This window comes from Gadus chalcogrammus, chromosome 11 (genome assembly GCF_026213295.1).
Source record: "Gadus chalcogrammus isolate NIFS_2021 chromosome 11, NIFS_Gcha_1.0, whole genome shotgun sequence".
In the NCBI taxonomy this organism is placed as follows: domain Eukaryota; kingdom Metazoa; phylum Chordata; class Actinopteri; order Gadiformes; family Gadidae; genus Gadus; species Gadus chalcogrammus.
Window position 1 is genome coordinate 7,399,558 of NC_079422.1, and position 19,997 is coordinate 7,419,554.

Here is a 19,997-nt window from a genome sequence, read left to right on the forward strand (position 1 = left end):
ATAAAAATATCATGTAAATAATATTTCTTAACAAGCAATATTTTTTTCCCACTTTTAATGCACTGTGACATTACAGAAACAGCAGTCCCCTGAAACATTTGCAGAGTTCAGTAAAGCAATCCTTATCCGAGTTTGAAAGCAATTTACACAGTAATGTGAAGCCTTTTACAGAGCACACTTGGTTTTAAGGGAGTCGAAGGAACTTGTAGCACAATCAACAACTAATACACACATCCAACATCCTAGTCAAACACACATTTTGTCTTGGCAGCAAACAATCCTCATTCAAATCAAAACTGTAAATCCAATTTTTCATAAACATAAAATAACAAAATGTAAAACAATGAAAAAAGGGTGAGATTAATGGTGCAAGTATAGTCATGTGAAAACAGATTATTTGGTCAACTTAAAGCAAACAATAACACATCAGAGAAAATAAAATAAAAAACAGGCAAAAGTTATTGGGAACGGGGAGGTAAGTAGGGATGGATACTATGTTCTATTCTTCTATACAGACACATTCTGGGATTAAGTGCAGCACATTTAACTCCAAGTTGTAGCATGTTGTAACACCAAAAGGTTTATGGTCCCATTATAACCAGCAGTGGCCACCAAACCTGACCATGGAGAGAGGGCTATGTGAATATCAGCCATTATTCAAGGCCCTTAACAGCAACATCATTGTGAGACGCTCTCCACAATCAGGACCAGGAACCACTGCAGTAAGTAGTGTTAGTTTGCGAGCGGGGGGGGGGCGGGCATTCTATGGCTGGGGCGATTGTCCCTCAGATCTCAGCTGGCTTGTCCAGCATGGATTTGAGATGGGCGTGTAAGGGCTGGCAAACAGCCTGGTATGCCTGAGGGGTGAGGTGGAGGTAATCGTACATGTCCTGGTGGGAGATGCTACCGTTGCAGTGGACGAAGCCTGGGTCCACGCTGAAGAATGAGGCATGGGGAAGGGATGATACAGCCTCCGCGACAAGATGGTTCACCTGGGTGTTGCGTTCACGGAGAGGGTTGGGCAGCTTTCCTCTGGGGAGGATCCCCTAGATAAACAGATAAATGCAATCCCCTTATAATACACTTATGTATACATATGCACACACAAACATTAAAACGCACACCCACACACACACACACTTTCTTAAACAGTTAAACCTACGAGCACGAGTATGCGGGCGTTGGGCAGCTTGTTCTTGATGACTTGCACAATGGCCAGGAGGCCTCCGCATATCTGTTCGGCGGAGTGGCCATGATTATTGGTACCTACCCATAGTACCACAACCTGGAAACAGTAGAGGAATAAAAACAAATCAAAAATATTATTTATATTTCCATAAAATGATCTGAAATGGATATCATGAAATCCCCATTGTGGTGACGATACATTAAGCATATTATTATATTTATTTAACATAGGTTTACCTTTGGGCTGATGTTGTCCAATTCCCCATTGCTCAGTCTCCACAAAACGTGCTGTGTGGCATCACCTCCGATCCCAAAGTTAAGAGCATGGAGAGGAGAGAAGAGTTCTCGCCATACCTACACATATATATAAGGTCCAATAAGTGTGGTCATACACGGTTGCTGAATACGCTTGAAGTTGAGCTGGAAATAAATCACCTGCCATGAAACATAAAGCATCTTTAGTATTCTTACCCCAAACTGGTGCATGAGCTGAACAAGAGAGTCCCCCACAAAGAGCACATCAGGCTCTTTGTCTTTACTGTCGGATACAAAACGGTTGTGCTGCAGAAAAACAGATACAACAAACAACTTATGGCAATGATTTCCATAAACAAAAAAACAATTTCATATGTGAATGATCCATGATAAATGTCGATCTTGATAGCTTGTTGCTTCTGAAGATGACACCAACGTCTTAGACTTGACACTATAACAGTAGTAGCCAATACATTTATTGATTATTTCGATCATATAAATGCCGAGATAATAATTGACACACACCAAAGACATCCATCGTCCATCTCCCTGAATGTCCTCACAAGGAGTGGGTGTGGCGGCCGGATTTGAGTCTCCTGCACTCATCACCTTGATATCTGTGTTGGCAAAAACAGGCAGGTTTTGTTGGCGTATCTCCTTTCGTTCAAATGGAATCACGCAAATTCCAATAAGCTTTTAATTGTGATCAAATAAGGACGGAGAGAAATGGCTGCTGAATCACTAGATCACAACAGCGAGAGAGCTGTCACGAATAACTACAAAATATCACGTAATCTGCTCATAAACAATATTTGTCTGCGTACAACATTACCAAAGCATAATATTGCATTTGAATTGATTGACGAATACTGTTAAATATGCCCAAACAAAAAAATACCTTGTGCAGCCTTTTAATTCAGTTCCTGGAAGTAAAATTTCGCTACAGCCGGAATCTACCATCAATTACTGTGGATGAATCAAATATAGGTTTTAATTCTTATAATGAAATTAATTTATATTTTATTAAACGCAAAACCAGGTAAAATTACTTAGAGTACAAAAAAACGGTAAATTAATTATAAATACAGAAGATATTTTGTAAATTCAAAACCTAAAATCCCTCCTCAACAAGCAAAGTGGACTCACCCTATCAGTCGTGTTCGCGAGGGTGCATACTGCGCAAAAAGACACATAGGACTGCGTGTTGCCCAGCAACTAAATTATTAAATATCTATAGCCAGAAACAACTGTTTTGTATTTCAGTAAATAGCTTTGTAATGTTAAAGGTTGAATGATACCAATACGTTTCCACTGATGAACATTTTGTAGCACACGTTTCTGCTTCGAACAACACTAGAGATTAAATAGCATTTGTTCTTTCATCACGTGTGCTGAATTGAGGTAAGAATTTACTTTTTTATTTTAAATTGTAGCGTGGCTTGGACGTACTTAAGGTTAAAAATACAAACGATAATACAAATTATGTAGCTAGCCTACATAACAGTAGCCAAAGCTAGATATGCACAAATACCATATTGAAATTAGAGCTAGATTAGAGCTACTTCATTTATTCAGATGACGGCACGATGCTAATTAGCTAATATGAATTATGTTTGATCCAGAATGAGTCATCCATCTAAAAGAGGCAGACAAAGTGTCACGTCTGCTTCCAGTAAAAAAATTGCAGACAAAAACTGTATCGCAGTGAACTCCTGTAACTGCTCACGTTCAGTCCCTGATGTTATCGATTGGGATGAGAGTCATAAGTACAAGATGAAACGACTAAGGACTCGCAAAGAAAGAAACCAAGTCAGGGGCAGCGGGGCAGAAGCGTCAAATAGAAAATCACACCATCATCACCAGCACCACCGAAATCACATATCCAGCAAAGATAAGCAACAATCCAATAGCTGCGGCAAGACTATCGCTCATTGTCCTCAGAGAAAAGAGGCAAGATTTGTACGCCTCTTTCCTTCTGCACAAGAGCCCAGTGTTATCACGACCAACCGACTTATAGGCCATCAGGGCCTGTTCAACCATGAGGTGAAGTCTATTGACATCGAGCGCTTGTTGAGTGAGCAAAGGAAGCAGGGAAGGCAAAGGCAGCCAGGGCTACAAGAAAATAACCTGGATGCTATTTGTCCGGTGCCAAATTCCCCCCCATCATCTCCTTGCTCTAGCAGTGAAGCTCAATTGGCCAACTCGAGTGAAGGTGTGTTAATTGCAAGGGATTCAGTTGTGGCTCTTCATCAGGAGAAAACCAGTGTGGACTGTCATTCCAATACATATGGGTCAGATATCACACCAGGACAGAGATCACAAATACCTGGTATTTCAGCTGAAAAAGAAAACCAACCACCCACAAGCAGCCAAAGTTATTCATTAAAACATAAAAGTAAGACGAACAAAGCTGTCATGTCCATTATGGAGAGGGAGACTTCCCCTACACGGGTCAAAGGAAATGTGAGGCCTGAACTTGAGAAGGTAAACACACAAGTGAAGGCCCCCACTGCAAAGAACCAAACGCTAGCGTGGAAACGTAGTCCCGACTCCCCACACCAGCTCTGGCACAACGCCATCAGTGTGGTAGCTGGCCGTTTGTGTCATTCACTAAAGCTACAACTGCCAAGAAGAAGAGACGTGCTAGCAGAAAGCAGAGAAGTGCTGTTGCTCGCCATTCAGGAGAGGCATGGCCCCCTGTTCCAAGAGCATCTGCTTGGGGTGCAGCGAAGGCTCAGTTTTGGTAACCATACTGTCCAGGGTCCGGAGGCGATACCACCCACCACAAAATCAGGTAGGATTTGTCATGCACCTAATGCCAAACATGCAAATATTGTGTAGACTCATTCCAATAACAAAATGATATGTTATGTTATGAATGAGTACCTATGGTGTTGATTGTCCTGTTTACCCAGTCAATTCATGAGATGTGGCAATGTAGTGCAATATCTTAATTATATATTATTTTTACTAAATAGCCATACATTTGGGCCATTCTGCATATTTATGTAGTAACTTTTAACTCTACAACAGACAACCTTTTTCTTTCAGATGAATCCTTTACTGCCATCCAAGGAAAGACATTTGATCAGTCATGTTTTGAGACCCATAAAAAGGCCTTTGGCAAAAGCAGCAGTAAGCAGAACCATTCCAACTGGAAATCACCACCACAGACACACCAGGTAAGGCTCGGTTCCTTACTGGATCCAATCACCACAGTGTTAGTCTACTGTTGTGATTCCAGTTAAATAATACCGCAGGTGTCATTTTTTGTGTCTATTATTGCTGCCATCCCGATTGAAATTAGTGCGATGTTTTGTAAAACTGCAGGTCAGATGCTTGCATTATCTTCAGTGCCATGGTTTTTCATGAATGTCCCACGTTAAAAACAGTGAAAGATAATTCCTACCTGCAGCTCCTGTACTCTTGAACCTATTATATGCTGTAAGTGACTTTACCGAAGGATTGTGAGGATTGGCCTAGTACACCCTAGGGGTTGGTTTGAGGTGAGCTGGTTGCAGCAACATGAGGGCCCTGGGACTTGTTTTTTGTTTGTTTTGCTTGTTTAAAGCACCTGTTATCATGAGAAATAATAATAATTTTAAATGATTGAATTTGTTGCTTTATCAAGCAATTAGCAAAAATATACAGAATTGCTCGACCTTTAACCATTTTTTTCTGATTTTCCCACATGGATTCCCATGCCTAAGAAAAATCAACGATATATTTGCTGATTTGATTTTTTTTTTTTTCTTGTGTTGCATGTGAAGGATGTGGAATGGATGAGCAGTCCTAGCGTGGATAGAGTGGAAGTCAGAAATGATTTGGATGAGTTTCTGAAACCTGGTACCTGCTCTTGGTCTGGCTTGGGTTTGGGACCTTCTGCATCATCACCAACCCGCCACTACTTGTCTTTTTCTCCCGTGTCACAATGGGCGAGGGTGGACCCATCCATGCCTCAGGCCTGGGACAAGATATTGAATAGGGCAAGAATGAGAGACTCCTCTGTTATGGGCCGTGATGAAGGCTACTCGATGAACCGGGCTACAGCGGTGCGTCATGAAAGCAGTGGACCTCCAGAGGCCAACAGAGATCCTGGCAGGCACCCCTTCCTTCGTTACCTGCCAGGGCAGCCGTGTGGACATTCTGCCGACCCCTGGCTCCACCCTGGGGAGAGAGCCGCAGCCGAAATTGGCCTGAGCTCTCTTGCCACTTCAACGTCTGCACAGTATTCCCGGAAGGAGGATTATGGGCACCCTTTCTACCATTTAAATCATCGTCCGACCAACCCTTTTCCCAAGCCCTACCATGCTGACATGGTGCATTACCTCCCATCTGCACTGCTGGACAGAGGACCGTCCCCCCCCCCGGCTTCTTTCAACAGCCCTGAGCGATGGTGCTTCCCCCCAATGAGGTTGTATTGATAATATTAGAATTGAAGACTGTTGAAGATTGTTTTGCACACTTAAAGGAGTATGTGAGTTATATTTGAGCAATAAGCATTGGAATGTGATCACTGCCACATATGTGCTGTTACTTTGTGTACATGAAAAGTATTAAATGTGGCGGTTGAATGTTTATTTAAAAACTACTGTTGAACCTCTTCTGTAACATTCCCAAAGGAAAAAGAAAAACAGGATTATGTATAATTTTCATTATTATTCATTATAAAACACATCTGGATACAATGTGGATAACTAATTTTAGAATAGTAAATGTTAACGCCTTGAAGAACACACAGGATTGTTGTTCACATTCCTATAATGGCCTGTACAGATGATTAACCGTTTAACAACATTGCTTTCGAAAGATTCAATCAAACAAGTAATAGGTAAGACAGTGGAGTATATTTCTGTTAATTTCTTGCCAAGCCTGTTTTTCTGTTATTACCTTTTTCACTTATCTCTTTCATTTCTAACATTATTTAAGCAAAAGAAAAACGATAACGTGACTCAAATTTGTTTACAAACCCTATTGGAAATAAATGCAAATAAAAATGTAACAATGTAATCTGAAATATAATTGATCAATTGCAGATAATTAAAAATTATGGCAAGTTATAGATTTCAGCGGTATAATTGACAGAAGAGGCTGTTCGATCGCCTTCTTCCGTCTCAGAGCTTTGGTTTTCACCTGCTTCCTCCTCATCCTCCATTCTACTTCCTGTCCTCAGCGCTCTCCTGAGCTGGGTCCAGAAAAGTAGTTGGGCCTGGGCCGGGTCGGTACAATCTGAGCGGGGCCATTGCAAAAATGTTTTGGTCAACGTGACCTTCCTCATGCGGTGGTATGAGGACAGCTTGCTCTCGGGGATATGCTCCAGGAACACCAGCAGCAGAATGTCTCGGTGCTCGTCTAAGAGTCGGTAGCTGGCCAGCTGGATCTCCATTGAACACCATTCGCTCTGCAGGAAGTTCCGGCTCACGACGCAAACAGTCTTGCGGCTGCCATACACAGCGTCCACGATGTTGTGTCCCGGTTCAAAGTCCCTGTGATGAAGGCAGAGTTTGAACGAAGAGCCTTTTCCCTCCCAAGTTTGGGAGGAACTGCTCAAGGACCCAGTGTTTGTCATAAAAGTTATTGGAGATGAATGCTTCGTATTCACAGTTTTCCTCATCTTCCCTCAGTTTGCGCCTCTGTTCGCTGAACCAAGCACGGAACACATAATAGCCATACTTTATTTTCCAATATACCTTCACATAAAGTATAGGGACTACACTAAACACAAACAACACAGCAGCAGTCGTGAGAAATAGGTACTTTTCAATGTCAATGTAACAAACTTTTGTATCAAAATGTATGAACAGGTCATTTTGTCTATCCTGGCATGGCTGACTCTGCAAGTATATCATTTGAACGTTGTCCTGATTCAGTGTCCAATTTTGCAGTCGCTTGTTTTGGCATGAACAGCTGAGGGGAATATATGTTATGTCAAGGTATAGGAGCCTAGGGAGGGTGTCTAAAACATCAACATCAATGCTCTGCATCACATTCTTATTGATTTGTAGGATTTGTAGCTGGGTAAGATTTCCAAAAACATCCTTTGACAGATTTGGAATCCCCATGTTTACCACACTCTTGTCTCGTTGTCAAATTCCTCAAAATTTTAAAGAGCCCTGGCCTAAGTTTTACCACGCCATTGCCCGAGTTATCTAGTGTGAGGAAATATAGGGCTGTCAAATCGCCAAGACATCAGAAGCGAGGTGAGCTATGCGGTTGTTGGAAAGGTACAGAAGTCTCAGAGAGTGTTTAGACCATGGAAAAGGCCACAAGGCAGCAAGCTAATTCCGTAGGGCCGCTGTCCATCTAAATTTAGAGAAGTCAGGGTGCTGAGATTCACAAAAGGAGAATTGGTGGTTTCAGGTTGGAAACTAATCTTGTTTTTCTGTAGATCCAACACCTGCAAAGTTTTTTGGAATACAGTGATCTGGCCAATCTCTATTTTCTTAAGGTTGTTTCCATTCAAGTAGAAATGTGTTAAACTTTTCAATCCATCAAGGCCCCCTTCTTCAAAATTAGTAATTTTTTCCAACGTAGGTCCAACGTAGTCAGCTCAACGAGTTGAGGAAAGTTCTCTTAAAAATCACTGCGATACGGTTGTTGCGTAAATTTAGGATTCTCAGGCTAGATAGATCCTGAAAAGTCCCCTTATACAAATCAGTTAAGATGTTGTTGTCCAGACGGAGGGTCTGAAGTTGGGTAAGCCCTCTGAGAGCATCATGCTCTAAAACAGCAATGATGTTTATGTTAAGGTTTAGAGTGGTGACATTCGGTGTGTGAGCGAAGGCGTACTTTTCGACCTTAAGCATGTGATTGTTACGAAAATTAAGCTTTGTTATGGGAAGATTATTTGTATTGTTGCAGGACAAGAGCGGTTGTGCTCTACGTTTAACGTTTTTATGTATTTCTGTCCTTTAAGAAAGTCGAGGCATTGTACCGTTCTCTACCTTTGTATGTTTACTACCCTTTCACTTAAGAACTTGCATAGGTTGTCGATCAGACTTGTGTTGGTTAAGCCCAAGCCAGAGAAGTCCACATACTTAGCATTAACATTGTTCTTATTCAAAAACTCTACATCCGTAAATAGCGTATCTGTGTTAGGTTTACTCCTTTGAAAGCATTAGTCGAGAGTTCAAAGTTGTGTGATAAATCTATGCGCTTGATGTGTATGAGAAATGAACCAGTACAAGCTAAGACTGACAACTTATTTCCACATACATACAATGAAGTGAGGCTTTCAGGCAATACAATGTTTAAATTACTGAGTGATATCAATTTGTTAACGCAAAGATCTAGGTTTGTCAGATTGTTTAGGGCTGAAATGGATTGCGCAATGACAGAGAAATTGTTCAGATGGTTTTCTCTTAGGTTCAAGGTATTCAGGCGAGGGGTGCTGAGGAAGAGACTCTCTGGGAGATCAGTCAACGAGTTACTTTCCAGTGACAGAGAAGTGAGGTTGTCAAGGTCATGGAAAACTGAGCTGTTGAGTTTTGATATGAGACAAATTGAGGGACTTAAGGTGATGCAGGTTCCGGAAAACCAGCCCGTCAATCAACTTTAATTGGTTGTGGCCCAAGTTAAGATTTTCCAGTTTTAAAAAAATGTTGAAAGCTCCCTGTGGGAATTTAGGAGACTTGATTAAAGGGGATGGTGATGTTGAAGGCAGACGCTGGCAGGTCACCCACAATTCTAGATATGTTCATGTTGTGGCGATTGTAGCAAACAAATGTTTGATTATTTGAGTTTTTAGCTCCATTGCAATTTTGAAAGCTGTACTGATAAGAGAAGTTTACTAAATGTCCCAATGTTAATATCAACAGTTTGCTTGTTGAAATAGCCATTTTGATCAATAATGATTTCAGGAGAAGCTGCTAGGCTATTTCCTGGGTATGATTTTCAATCTGGATAGCTTTTGGTTCAACGGCATACACTTCTCATTGTTGCATTGGATGAGATCAATTTTGGTCCAGGAACCTAATAAAGAAAAAAATATATATATATTTATATGTGTAGAATGATGATTCGGTATTCATATTGTAATGCTTTGCACAATGGGTCTACGTGTAAGAATAAAAAAAATCAATTTCTGCCCCCTTTGGCCGGTAAATTAACTGCAGCCTGCTCCAGTGCACACGTTACAGCTCGTAGTGCACTGCAAACCCATGGGTTGAGACAACAATAACAACCAAAAGCATAATGTTAGCTATAGTCATGAATAAAAGTTTGTTATAAACAGAAAACAAAAGGGTAACACTTTATAATAAGGTGCCATAATAAATAGCAAACTAGTCATTACCTAATCCTTTGTTAATATTTGTTAATTGTTAATAAAATATCTATTTGGCACAAGTTAATAAAAAAAAATCACTGACCACAGAGTGTTGCTGGTTAGGGTTAGGGTCGAGTGTAAGGGTTAGGGCCGTGTGTTAGGGTTGGAGTTAGGGTTAGGGTCATGTGTTAGGGTTGGGTTAGGGTTATGCAAACAACTAATATTTAATTAATGATGAAAAACTATTAACTTGTGCCAAATAGATATTTTAGTAACAAGTAACAAATATTAACAAGGGGTTAGGTAATGACTAGTTTGATATTTATTATGGCAACTTATTATAAAGTGTTACCAACAAAAGTCCTGAAAGAAGAGAGATCATGCCTTCATGTTACTTACTACGAGAACCGGCCCAGTTCCAATATAATACAAATCAGCCCACAGGCAGTTTCTTTAAGTCAAACTACAACATGGTATTGGCCATTAAAAGTCAAAATACAAGTAGTTCATTTCAGGATATTTTTGCTCCAACAACTGTTTTATACTATGCTCAAACATATCAACATTGATTTTAAGCAATGCAATTGTGCATCAGAGTAATTAGAGTTTTTCTCAACCTCTAGTTGTATTTTTAAACCCATAGTAATAATGTGGAAACCCCAGTTGATAATGTAACAAATTTCTGAGCGCATAATATCATAACATTTTGCCTATAATGTTACAACGTATAACATACGTTCACCACAAATGACTCTTAAAAGCAGTGCCAACCATTAAATATTTTTAAACCATTCGGCGAACAAAAGGCAACAGGCTGATTATCATTTAGGGGGCCACTCAATGACATGCAGAAGCGTCATCAACACGCCCACTGAAGTGGTGTGAGAAATACAAACTTTCTACTCCTCATTCACATATAAGGTACATTTCCTACGGAGAAAATACTACCTCACATACGGCTCATCAGGAAAACATCAGGACTTACACCTGTGTCTGAAAGCAGCTAGTGTGTGAGCATTTTATTACAATATAAAATTAGTCAATTTATGGTAACAGGGGTAATTGTTCAATGGAAAGTGTAGTATACTATGCATGCAAATCAATTATGAAATAGCTTTTACTGTTATTCAGGGATGAAAAGTGAATTGACATTTTAAATTTCAAGGCAAATACGATTGATTAGTTGAAAATAATAATCATCATTGTGATTAAACATCTAATCCAATGTCCTGGCCAAGACAGGCAGCAGTAGCCTACAGTCACACATAGCATACACACTAAACATAAGAAAAATAGAACAACAAAAACAGTCCGCAGGGGGGAGGGGGGATATCAATATCGCAAGACATTTGGGGAGACTCAAGGAGGAGGGTAATATTAAGTTTCAGCAACAAAGTGTAGTCTTGTGGTGGACTCTATAGACATAATTCACCATACTGTGTTATTGACATGTTTTCTTTGTTATAGGGACACTGTTTCTTTAAGATCACGTGACTTATGTGTTGATATGCCGGTCGGTGTGATGTTTGAATTGAACGGTTTTTGTATGACAAAATGAACGACCCGCCGTTGCTTGTCGAGGTGAGAAATTGTCTCTTCCCTTCTTTTATCGCAATTTCTACAGTCTATATTCAGAACGTGTTACCTGGGAAAGTTTGTCGACGGCAGAGCCGTTATGTTTAAAAAAAACATAAAGTCTTACCTGAGCGGGTGTGTGCGTGTGTGTTCATACCTGGGCGAGTGTGTCGCAGCCTTTGTCTTGACGTACAGTGTGTGCGCTTCCGTGTATGTGTCGCTGCCTTTGTCTTGACGTGCAGTGTGTGCGCGTGCGTGTGTGTTTGTGTGTGTGTGTGTTTGCGTGCGTTTCCATGTGTGTTTGTGCGCATGTAAGTGTGTGTGCGTTGTGTGTATGCGGTGTGTATGTGCATGCTTGCGGCGTATGTATGCGTTCACACGTGCTGTGTGTGTGTCTGTGTATGTGTGAGCTGCACCATGCTTGGCATATTTGCACATGAGTAACTTGAGTAACTGGTGCGACAGTCCTGCTATTATAGTAGTAAGATATATGATAACTATAACTCTTGCATGTGGATGTCTTCAATAGACATGTGAGTGTTCCACAAAGTGTTTTCCCCCTGGCCTCATTAGTCATTCACTTCCTTGCTGGGTTAACCTCACTCCAACTGTCTGAGATAGCGCCCTGCCACTCCTCAAGTCAGTCAGAAACCCCTGGGTAGGACTGTGTATGAAGGCATATCGGAGATAGAAGCACAGGGACTTTTTTCACATGCTATCTTGCTCATCATGAGACAAGGCTGTATTGCAAGGCATGAACATGTGAAATAGGAATTTAATAATGTGGAATGTAACAAACCATCAGGATTCTCTGATCAATCATGTCATGTGCGAAGCTGGACGATTTTCGTAATCAAGGTTCTATTATTTACCAATCATTTATTTTTGAATGAAGAATGTGAGAATGTGCTTAATGCACTAGAAGCATTAAAACACATAGTGTTAACTGAATTTATGTTCCCACAATGCCCTAAACATTCATCTGCATAACAATTTTCAATACGTTCAAATAAAAGGCACGTAAAAGGATAATCTCTACAATACAAGGGCCTTATATCACAAGTAATGTTGAATCAATAAAATACATGAGCACAGTAACAAGGTTAGCATGGTCCTCTTACCTGCGCAAGTTCTCCAATATGGTGTGCACCTTGCATTGCTGGACTCTCACTGGGGTGCAGAGCATTAGGAGAGGAGTGACGAGTCTTCCTGCATGCCGTATTAGACCAGCAGTAATGGCACAATATGACACGCTTATCACACAGCTCCTTTATTCACAGAATACGATGTGTAGTTTCCATTTTTCTGTTCTGCAAACAAAGCTTTTCATCTGAAGAAATTATCCAAAGGTCCAAAATAAATAAACATTTTTTTTTTTATATCAAATGACATTAAAGATATTATAACATAATTATCATTCTCTATAGATGTTTTATTTATTTACTCAAAAAGAATGAATCACAAAAAAAACTCATTAATTAATAACATTACATGAATCGATTTGTTTAATTAAAGACTGAGTCTTTAGAGAAAACAGAAAGGCTGTCGGGACCAAGAGAACATGCCTTATGAACTCTTTCTGCTCTGTTACTAACAAGAATAGCACAGTGACTTTTAATCCCTTGAGTTGAATCATCCTCTCATCTTCTGCTCCCGTGCCATCTGGCACAGTCCACAGAGGGGCAGGCAGGCCATCACCACCCAGTCATCACACACTGAGCCCTGCGGAGAGACAGAGGGCAAAGAACGTCCGTCACTCTCAGACACTATTGAGAGAGCAAAGGGGCTCCCAAAAAAGGGTAATCCGGAGGAAAAGCGCTAATAAAGTGTTTTGGTGTGGGCTGCTCCCAGCCAAAAGGTACCAAGGTTAATCGCCAATGTCTGCAGCCTACCTGTAGACCTCCTTTAGCCAGGGGCCTAACCCTGGCCCTTAGTGACATGTATCTGAATTCACTGGAGGTATCAAAAAGCATCTCATCCCAGATGGGAAATGAGAGTGTCACAGGCAAAAGTACAGGACCATAATAACAATTACATATAGATATAAAAAAAATGTATATCACCATGGATGACCACATACACAAACTAAAGCCAAACCACCAAGGTGTTTCCACTATGCTCTTGGGATCACCAGAGCTTGTCGTGTGCGCGTGTGTGTGTGTGTGTGTGTGTGTGTGTGTGTGTGTGTGTGTGTGTGTGTGTGTGTGTGTGTGTGTGTGTGTGTGTGTGTGTGTGTGTGTGTGTGTGTGTGTGTGTGTTGGGCCCGGGTGCTTACGCTAATGCGGTAGCGGCCACGCATGCTGGTCCTCAGGGCGATCATGGCCCCGGGGAGGAAGGGCACGCAGCAGCTGTCCCCGTTGTCCTGCGCCACTTGAATGGCCAGGATACAAGGTATGAAGGTGGCACAAAGACCTGGTGGGGGAGAGAGGGGCCTCACACACACACACACACACACACACACACACACACACACACACACACACACACACACACACACACACACACACACACACACACACACACACACACACACACACACACACACACACACACACACACAGACACACACACACACAGCCAGGACTTCAGTGGGATATGTTTCAAATGCTTAAATTCACAGACAAACATGGCATACACTCAAAATAACACATTCTATATGGGTTATTATTAATGTCTGTGATTTCTTCCCAGAAGTCCGAGATTTTAGCTTCAACATGCACACACACTCACACGTATCATTAGCTGTGATCAGCGAGGATCTCCTTCCACAGGACTTTGGGTTCCCACACGCATACGGACACACACAGGTTGTAGTTTTTTAAACATACATATTCCACAGTCTTCAAAGCAGTCACAGGAATTGGAGCTCCAGTCGGTGGAGCCTGAAGTCACAGAGTAGCTGGTGACGGAGACCTGGGGCTGGGAGCTGATCACATTGGACTGGAAGGCCATAGCTGGGGACAGCAGAGGACCCGACAACGGAGACCATCAGACACACAAACAACCACGCGTTGGTCAACGTTGGTAAACTGGAAAGCAAAGCTTGACTTTTTTGCCTTACCTGCTGGCTTGGAATGTATCCTGGAGCGGAAAACGACACGATGCGTACCTCTTCGAACTTAAAGTGTGACATCACAGCTTCACGTGAACCCGGGGTTTTATAGGGAGTTTGCACCGGGAAAAATCTCCCTGCCCATTATAGGTCTGTGTGTCCTAAAATGGCGTTGTTGGCTTTGTTGAGAGGAAAAAAAGAAAACAAAGAATGTTTGGCTTTGGGGCGTAGAGAACTTCAGGGCTTCTAAAATGGTATACACCTATCTATGACATAGTCTGTTATCAGTGGAATTGCTTGACTGAGTGGCTTGTCCATTGTGTGTTCCTGCTGGTTATAATGTAGCACACACCTGCTTTACAGGCAGGTGTGCGTGTGTATCTGTGTGCCTGTCTGTGTGTGTGTGTAGGTGTGTGTGTTTGTGTTTGTGTGTGTGTGTGTGTGTATTTGTGTGTGCGTGTGTGTACACACTTAGAATGGATTGAATAATAATAATGAGAGATGCACAGGCACTTTCAGTCACAGCTGTGTTGTGTGCAGCTCCATGTATGTGTACTTTATATTCGTATCGTGTACTCAGGCCTGTCTTTGTCGGCTCATTCAAACCGTAATGTGGTTTGCGGGAACGGGGCTTGGTCAGTTTTACTAGAATAGGAAACATGGGTATCGAGATTTCTGTGTTTTACCATCCTAAAAGGCTAATGTGCATGGCTTTTATGGAAATGAAATGATCATAAAGCCACTTCTCACCACCGTAACAAATGATTTTAACCAGCAGTTTCACATCAGTGAAATTAGTCAGAAAAAAGAATAGGTCAATCCTTCTCAACAAAAGACAGTGCCTGCTTTTTATTTTTACTGGTAGTATGTACTTTATACCCTTAAAAAGTACATAATGTTTCACAAAGTATGCCTACAGTCGGCACAGTGTATACACTGATTAGATTAGGATCATATTAGATATGTTTCTTGCCTACTCAATAGTATGGTAGTATGGGTATTAGAACGCAGGGCTAGAAAAGCAGAAACGTGCCCCTGTGTGCAGTTGGGAAATTGTGTGACGGTAGAAAAGGGGTGGTGCTTGTCATCGGATAAGTAATGGTTTGTGCTATTCATTTCTCATTGGTTCAAGCCGTATATTGGAATTGCAAAAAACCTCACTCTGAGGCTGGGTGAGAATGCACACCTCTTGTGCATCAAGTATCAGTATCAGTGTCAACAGGTTTGACCAGCCATCACCACACCCTCTCAGGGGAGATCTCCTGAGAGGTGGAGCACCCTTGTGCTCATGGTCATTTGCGGCAACTTTGACCATAAACCGGATTTCTAATACCAACCTGCGTCCTTGTCTGGAGGAGCCAGGCAAGGACTTACAAAGGTCACCTAGGACCTTGTTATAACATGATAAATGGTATATATATATGTCACATTATTATTTCTGAGGTTAGAAATTATAATTCTGATTTTATTAGGATTAGCAAATGGGCTATAGATAAGGGATGTTGAAAATGCGAAAAACTTTATTCCATATTATATGAATTGTAAACTTTTTATTGATATACTGTATAAGGACTTATGGAAATTGATTGTTTTATTAGCCAAAATATATAATAGCATACAATTGCATATTTCCATTATGGACTGCTTCTGTTATATCCAAATCGAAGGCTCTTGCAAAGCATGCATTTATCATCCTGCAAGTGAAAACAAACTGTGACTATTCAACATTGTTGACAGTTTAAAAAATGTGTTGGAATGGAAACGGGGGGGGGGGGGGGGGGCGTCCGACCCACTACTCACTTACTTACTTAATTTAAAGTGCCCATATTGTACCAACAGGTTTATAGGCTTACCAGAATAATAATGGCTTAGTCATTACAAGCCTTTTCCTATCTACCCTCTACCCTGGACTGGGACAAAGATTCCTCACATTTTAGAATAGACCGGCCGCCCGAATCTTTCACACGCATGCTCATGTGTTTTGCGTACTCACAAAGCGCGCCCTGCTTAGAGGATCTACACCACAGGCACCAGAGGGGTCCTGTAAAGTTCTCCAGCCCCCTTGGCCCACTTCGCTGAAGGTCCTGCATATATCTGGCAGTTTGGCAATTCTGGCAGCATATGTCTGAAGGGCGTGTCTTTTTTGGCCAACAGTTATCTTTGTTGGATCTTATCCAGGGCTGCCTGAAATCCTTTGAGTGCGATTAGAGAGAAGTTGGGGCGCACGCGGCACATACTTTGGGGCAGTTTGGGGTTGTCAACACACGCTGACCCCCCCCCCCCCACCCCACAAAAAGAAAGAAAAAAAAGACATGGCTTTTCATGGTGTTAAGGGCTATCAGACAACAAACAGATACTTGTGTTGTCGGCCCAAAAGCACGTCGGCCTACCAGGAAAGTTCCTGGTATGCCTGAGGGCCAGTCCAGGCCTGAACGTGGCAGTGTCCAGCCAGATGTATGATGGTTAGATCAGCCATGCAGTTGGTACACTCCATTGCATAGAATGCTAGCTTGATCTATCCATCATACATTTGGGTGGGCACTCGCACTCCCATGTGTGACATCACTAGAGGGTAGATTGTGAAATGGCTTGTACTGGCCTATCACCCAAGGTGGTAAAATAGGGGAACATTAAGCCATCGTATTTGTGATTTTGTGACATATCTTAAGTACCAAGTAAGTATTTCAAGTCCCCTAATCGGGTCATTCTCACAAAAACAGAGCAGTCATTAAAAACCCTTAATGCTCTGTAATTTCACATTTCATGAAGAACTGGAATATTCTTCTTCTACTCTAACATCATTTTTCCAATTAGCACCTCTGTGCATCGATTATGGCTGGAAGAACCTTTGGGTTATGTGTAAAGGCTGGTGAGCCTGCATACACAATCAACGTAAAATGTTTTTTTAAGTGGACATATGCTAGGTGTAAGATATTCCATATCACTGTCTGCAGACAGTTTCTATGTCACTACTTCTTTCCGTCAGTCACCATCGCTGCCTATCTATAAAAAACAATACATATCTGTTTGGAAAACAAGCAGTTTCATTTCCTGAAATTTAACTTCTGTTTTCTGATCCACCCATCTGCTAAGGGTTGGAAAAGAGAGAGAACCGAGAGCAGGGAGTCCACTGGGAGTAAGGTGCTGAATCCTGCTGCTTGTTTGGTGTTTTAAGGTGTTCTGCACCACATTGATTACGTCAGCATGAACGACTCACAGGTAATCACAGACAATTATTGGGTGAGTACGTTTTTTTCATTTACTGTCCGACATCAGTTATTTTTTTTTAGCACAGAAAAATGTATGTGCATGTACATTTTTACTTGGACATCTTCAGAAGACCTTTCTTATATTGAATGGACAAAGGAAGGACAAACTTGCTAGCCCAAATAATAAAATACGATTTTAACAAACATCACCAGTCCTTGCTAAGGGCAAATACTCAAAGCCAGGTTTCCTTTACAAGTAAAGATCACATTAATGTTTTGAAAAAGCATTTTTGCACACAGACTTTGCACTCTTATCAGTTGCTGTGCGTCAAACCCATCAAAGACAATTGAACGGTTTCCTATCCTCCCCCTCTCTTAGGACTACGATTACTACAACACCCATTATCCGGACGAACCACAAGCTCCCCCTTGCAAGCAGAATGATGTTTACAGCTTCGGACGAAGCTATTACCCCGCGGTGTACAGCCTGGTGTTCTTCCTGGCAATAGTGGGCAACGTTCTGGTGCTGTGCGTGGTCGCCCGCTATCGGAGCTCTGTGAGGGGCGGAGGCTGCGCCCTCTCCATCACCGACATCTTCCTCCTCCACCTGGCCGTGGCTGACCTTCTGCTGGCGCTCACGCTGCCGCTGTCCGCCGTCCAGTGGGCCGACAAGTGGGTCTTCGGGCTAGTGGTCTGCAAGATCTCGGCGGGCCTGTTCTCCCTGAACCGCTACAGCAGCATCCTGTTCCTGGCCTGCATCAGCTTCGACCGCTACCTGGCCATCGTGCACGCCGTTCGTAGCGGTTGGAAGCGCACGTCCTGGCACGCTCATGTGGTGTGCTCGCTCATCTGGGGGATCTGCCTGGGCCTAAGCGGGGTGGACGTGACCTTCAAGCAGCTGTCAAAAGTGGAGGGCCAGCTCATGTGTCGTACCTGGTACGTCGACAACACCAAACAGTGGCAGGTGGGGCTGCAGTTGATCAGCATGGTGCTGGGCTTCGGCCTGCCGCTGCTCGTCATGCTCTACTGCTACGTGCGCATCTTCCGCTCGCTGTGCAACGCCCCGCGCCGGCAGAAGCGCAAGTCCCTGCGGCTCATCGTGTCCCTGGTGGCGGTGTTCATGCTGTGCTGGGCCCCCTACAACTTCTTCCAGCTGGCGGACAGCCTGGAGAAGCTGGGCGCGATCAGGGGCGGCTGCCAGTTTGGCTGGGCGGTGGACCTGGGCATCATGGTCACGGAGAGCGTGGGGCTCTCTCACTGTGCCCTCAACCCCTTGCTTTACGGCTTTGTGGGGGTGAAGTTCAGACGGGAGCTGGCCAAGATGGTGAAGGAGCTGCTGGGCCCCAGAGGCTGGAGGGGCAGGCAGGAGTGGGGCGTGAGGAAGACCAGAAGGACCACCGGGTCCTTCAGTTCTGCTGAGAGCGAGAACACCTCGCACTCTGTCATGGTGTGAACTCTCTCCGGTACGCCAGGAGCTGGTGGGTGTGTGTGTGTGTGTGTGTGTGTGTGTGTGTGTGTGTGTGTGTGTGTGTGTGTGTGTGTGTGTGTGTGTGTGTGTGTGTGTGTGTGTGTGTGTGTGTGTGTGTGTGTGTGTGTGTGTGTGTGTGTGTGTGTGTGTGTGTGTGTGTGTGTGTGTGTGTGTGTGCATACTGTGTATTCACATTCAAATGTGATAACTTACTAGCCTCTTTTTTACAAAATATTGCCTACATTTGTGCAAAATAAAATATATTTGGTTGTAATATTCCTGTGTTTGACAATCGGTTCATTTAAATTAATTTCTACACTTCCCACTTCACTTGGTCGGTAGTAGAATTTCCTCATCTCAGTAGTTGTTTTTCCCATCTAACATTGCAACACACCTTGTGAAACAGCTTGCTCAGTGATTCAAGGTGAAACTGTGATTGGAGAAGTCTGAACCATGGTTTCCTCAACTTCCCCTATGGACCCCCAGAGTGTAACTCTACTAGAGCCAATCCTTCCACAAAATAACATGTCCCTAACAAACGACACTGCCTTTGTTAATGCAAACAATTCTGTTATTATATCCAAAACTAAATGGCATAAAGTTAATAGGTAAACACAAACTTTTCTCTTATATTATTAATTAGGTAATACAATTCCTATCCTTTGTCAATACCAAGTTGCAACCAACCCCCTGTGCCCATTTGATAGAACCATAACAAATAAATATCCTTATGATTGAGAAACCGGTGTAGGGTTCCCGTTTCAAACAGTCTGTGCACACTACTCATTTTAAACAGACAGATTGAAGTTTTGCAGACTTCAGCAAAAGTTTTCTTCTATTCCACAGACGAAAAAGGATTTGTTGTTTGTTGTTTTTATTAGTCTGCGACTTTTCTCAATTTCATTATTGTTATTATTACTTACACATACATATGTGGCATATGGCTGTGTAAGGTCAACCACAGTAATAACACTGTTGTATGAA

The 19,997-nt window shown here is 42.4% G+C and overlaps 5 protein-coding genes across 7 annotated transcripts; 2 read left to right on the top strand and 3 right to left on the bottom strand.

Moving 5' to 3' along the window:
• Positions 1-6: 6 nt before the first annotated feature.
• On the bottom strand, positions 7-2,409 carry pafah1b3 (platelet-activating factor acetylhydrolase, isoform Ib, gamma subunit). Of its 2 annotated transcripts, none has more exons than XM_056601913.1 (6): positions 2,276-2,344; positions 1,969-2,060; positions 1,660-1,749; positions 1,426-1,542; positions 1,163-1,285; positions 7-1,046 (listed from the first exon to the last, which is right to left on the bottom strand). In XM_056601913.1, exons 2-6 carry the CDS (start codon positions 2,047-2,049, stop codon positions 786-788), a joined length of 672 nt encoding a protein of 223 aa, XP_056457888.1. In that variant the 5' UTR covers positions 2,050-2,060; positions 2,276-2,344; the 3' UTR covers positions 7-785. The 2 variants fall into 2 exon arrangements, with proteins under 2 accessions (XP_056457888.1, XP_056457887.1); XM_056601912.1 differs by having other exon boundaries at positions 8-1,046; positions 2,342-2,409.
• Positions 2,410-2,461: 52 nt separating this feature from the next.
• On the top strand, positions 2,462-6,609 carry si:dkey-250k15.4 (uncharacterized). The gene is made up of 4 exons (XM_056601907.1): positions 2,462-2,844; positions 3,066-4,237; positions 4,495-4,625; positions 5,214-6,609. Exons 2-4 carry the CDS (start codon positions 3,067-3,069, stop codon positions 5,865-5,867), a joined length of 1,956 nt encoding a protein of 651 aa, XP_056457882.1. The 5' UTR covers positions 2,462-2,844; position 3,066; the 3' UTR covers positions 5,868-6,609.
• On the bottom strand, positions 6,396-11,422 carry tlr21 (toll-like receptor 21; the record flags this gene model as incomplete). Its single annotated transcript, XM_056601902.1, has 2 exons — positions 6,396-6,929; positions 11,412-11,422. Coding segments are annotated over 2 exons (450 nt in total), but the record flags the coding sequence as incomplete, so codon positions are not given.
• Positions 11,274-19,118, top strand: cxcr3.2 (chemokine (C-X-C motif) receptor 3, tandem duplicate 2). 2 transcript variants are annotated; one of them, XM_056601910.1, is made up of 3 exons: positions 11,274-11,290; positions 17,430-17,555; positions 17,925-19,118. In XM_056601910.1, the coding sequence occupies exons 2-3, from the start codon at positions 17,541-17,543 to the stop codon at positions 18,996-18,998; spliced, it is 1,089 nt and encodes a 362-aa protein (XP_056457885.1). In that variant the 5' UTR covers positions 11,274-11,290; positions 17,430-17,540; the 3' UTR covers positions 18,999-19,118. The 2 variants fall into 2 exon arrangements, with proteins under 2 accessions (XP_056457885.1, XP_056457883.1); XM_056601908.1 differs by lacking the exon at positions 11,274-11,290 and having other exon boundaries at positions 17,411-17,576.
• On the bottom strand, positions 12,258-14,453 carry cnfn (cornifelin). The gene is made up of 4 exons (XM_056601914.1): positions 14,346-14,453; positions 14,113-14,238; positions 13,560-13,696; positions 12,258-13,006 (listed from the first exon to the last, which is right to left on the bottom strand). The coding sequence occupies exons 2-4, from the start codon at positions 14,234-14,236 to the stop codon at positions 12,917-12,919; spliced, it is 351 nt and encodes a 116-aa protein (XP_056457889.1). The 5' UTR covers positions 14,237-14,238; positions 14,346-14,453; the 3' UTR covers positions 12,258-12,916.
• Positions 19,119-19,997: the final 879 nt, after the last annotated feature.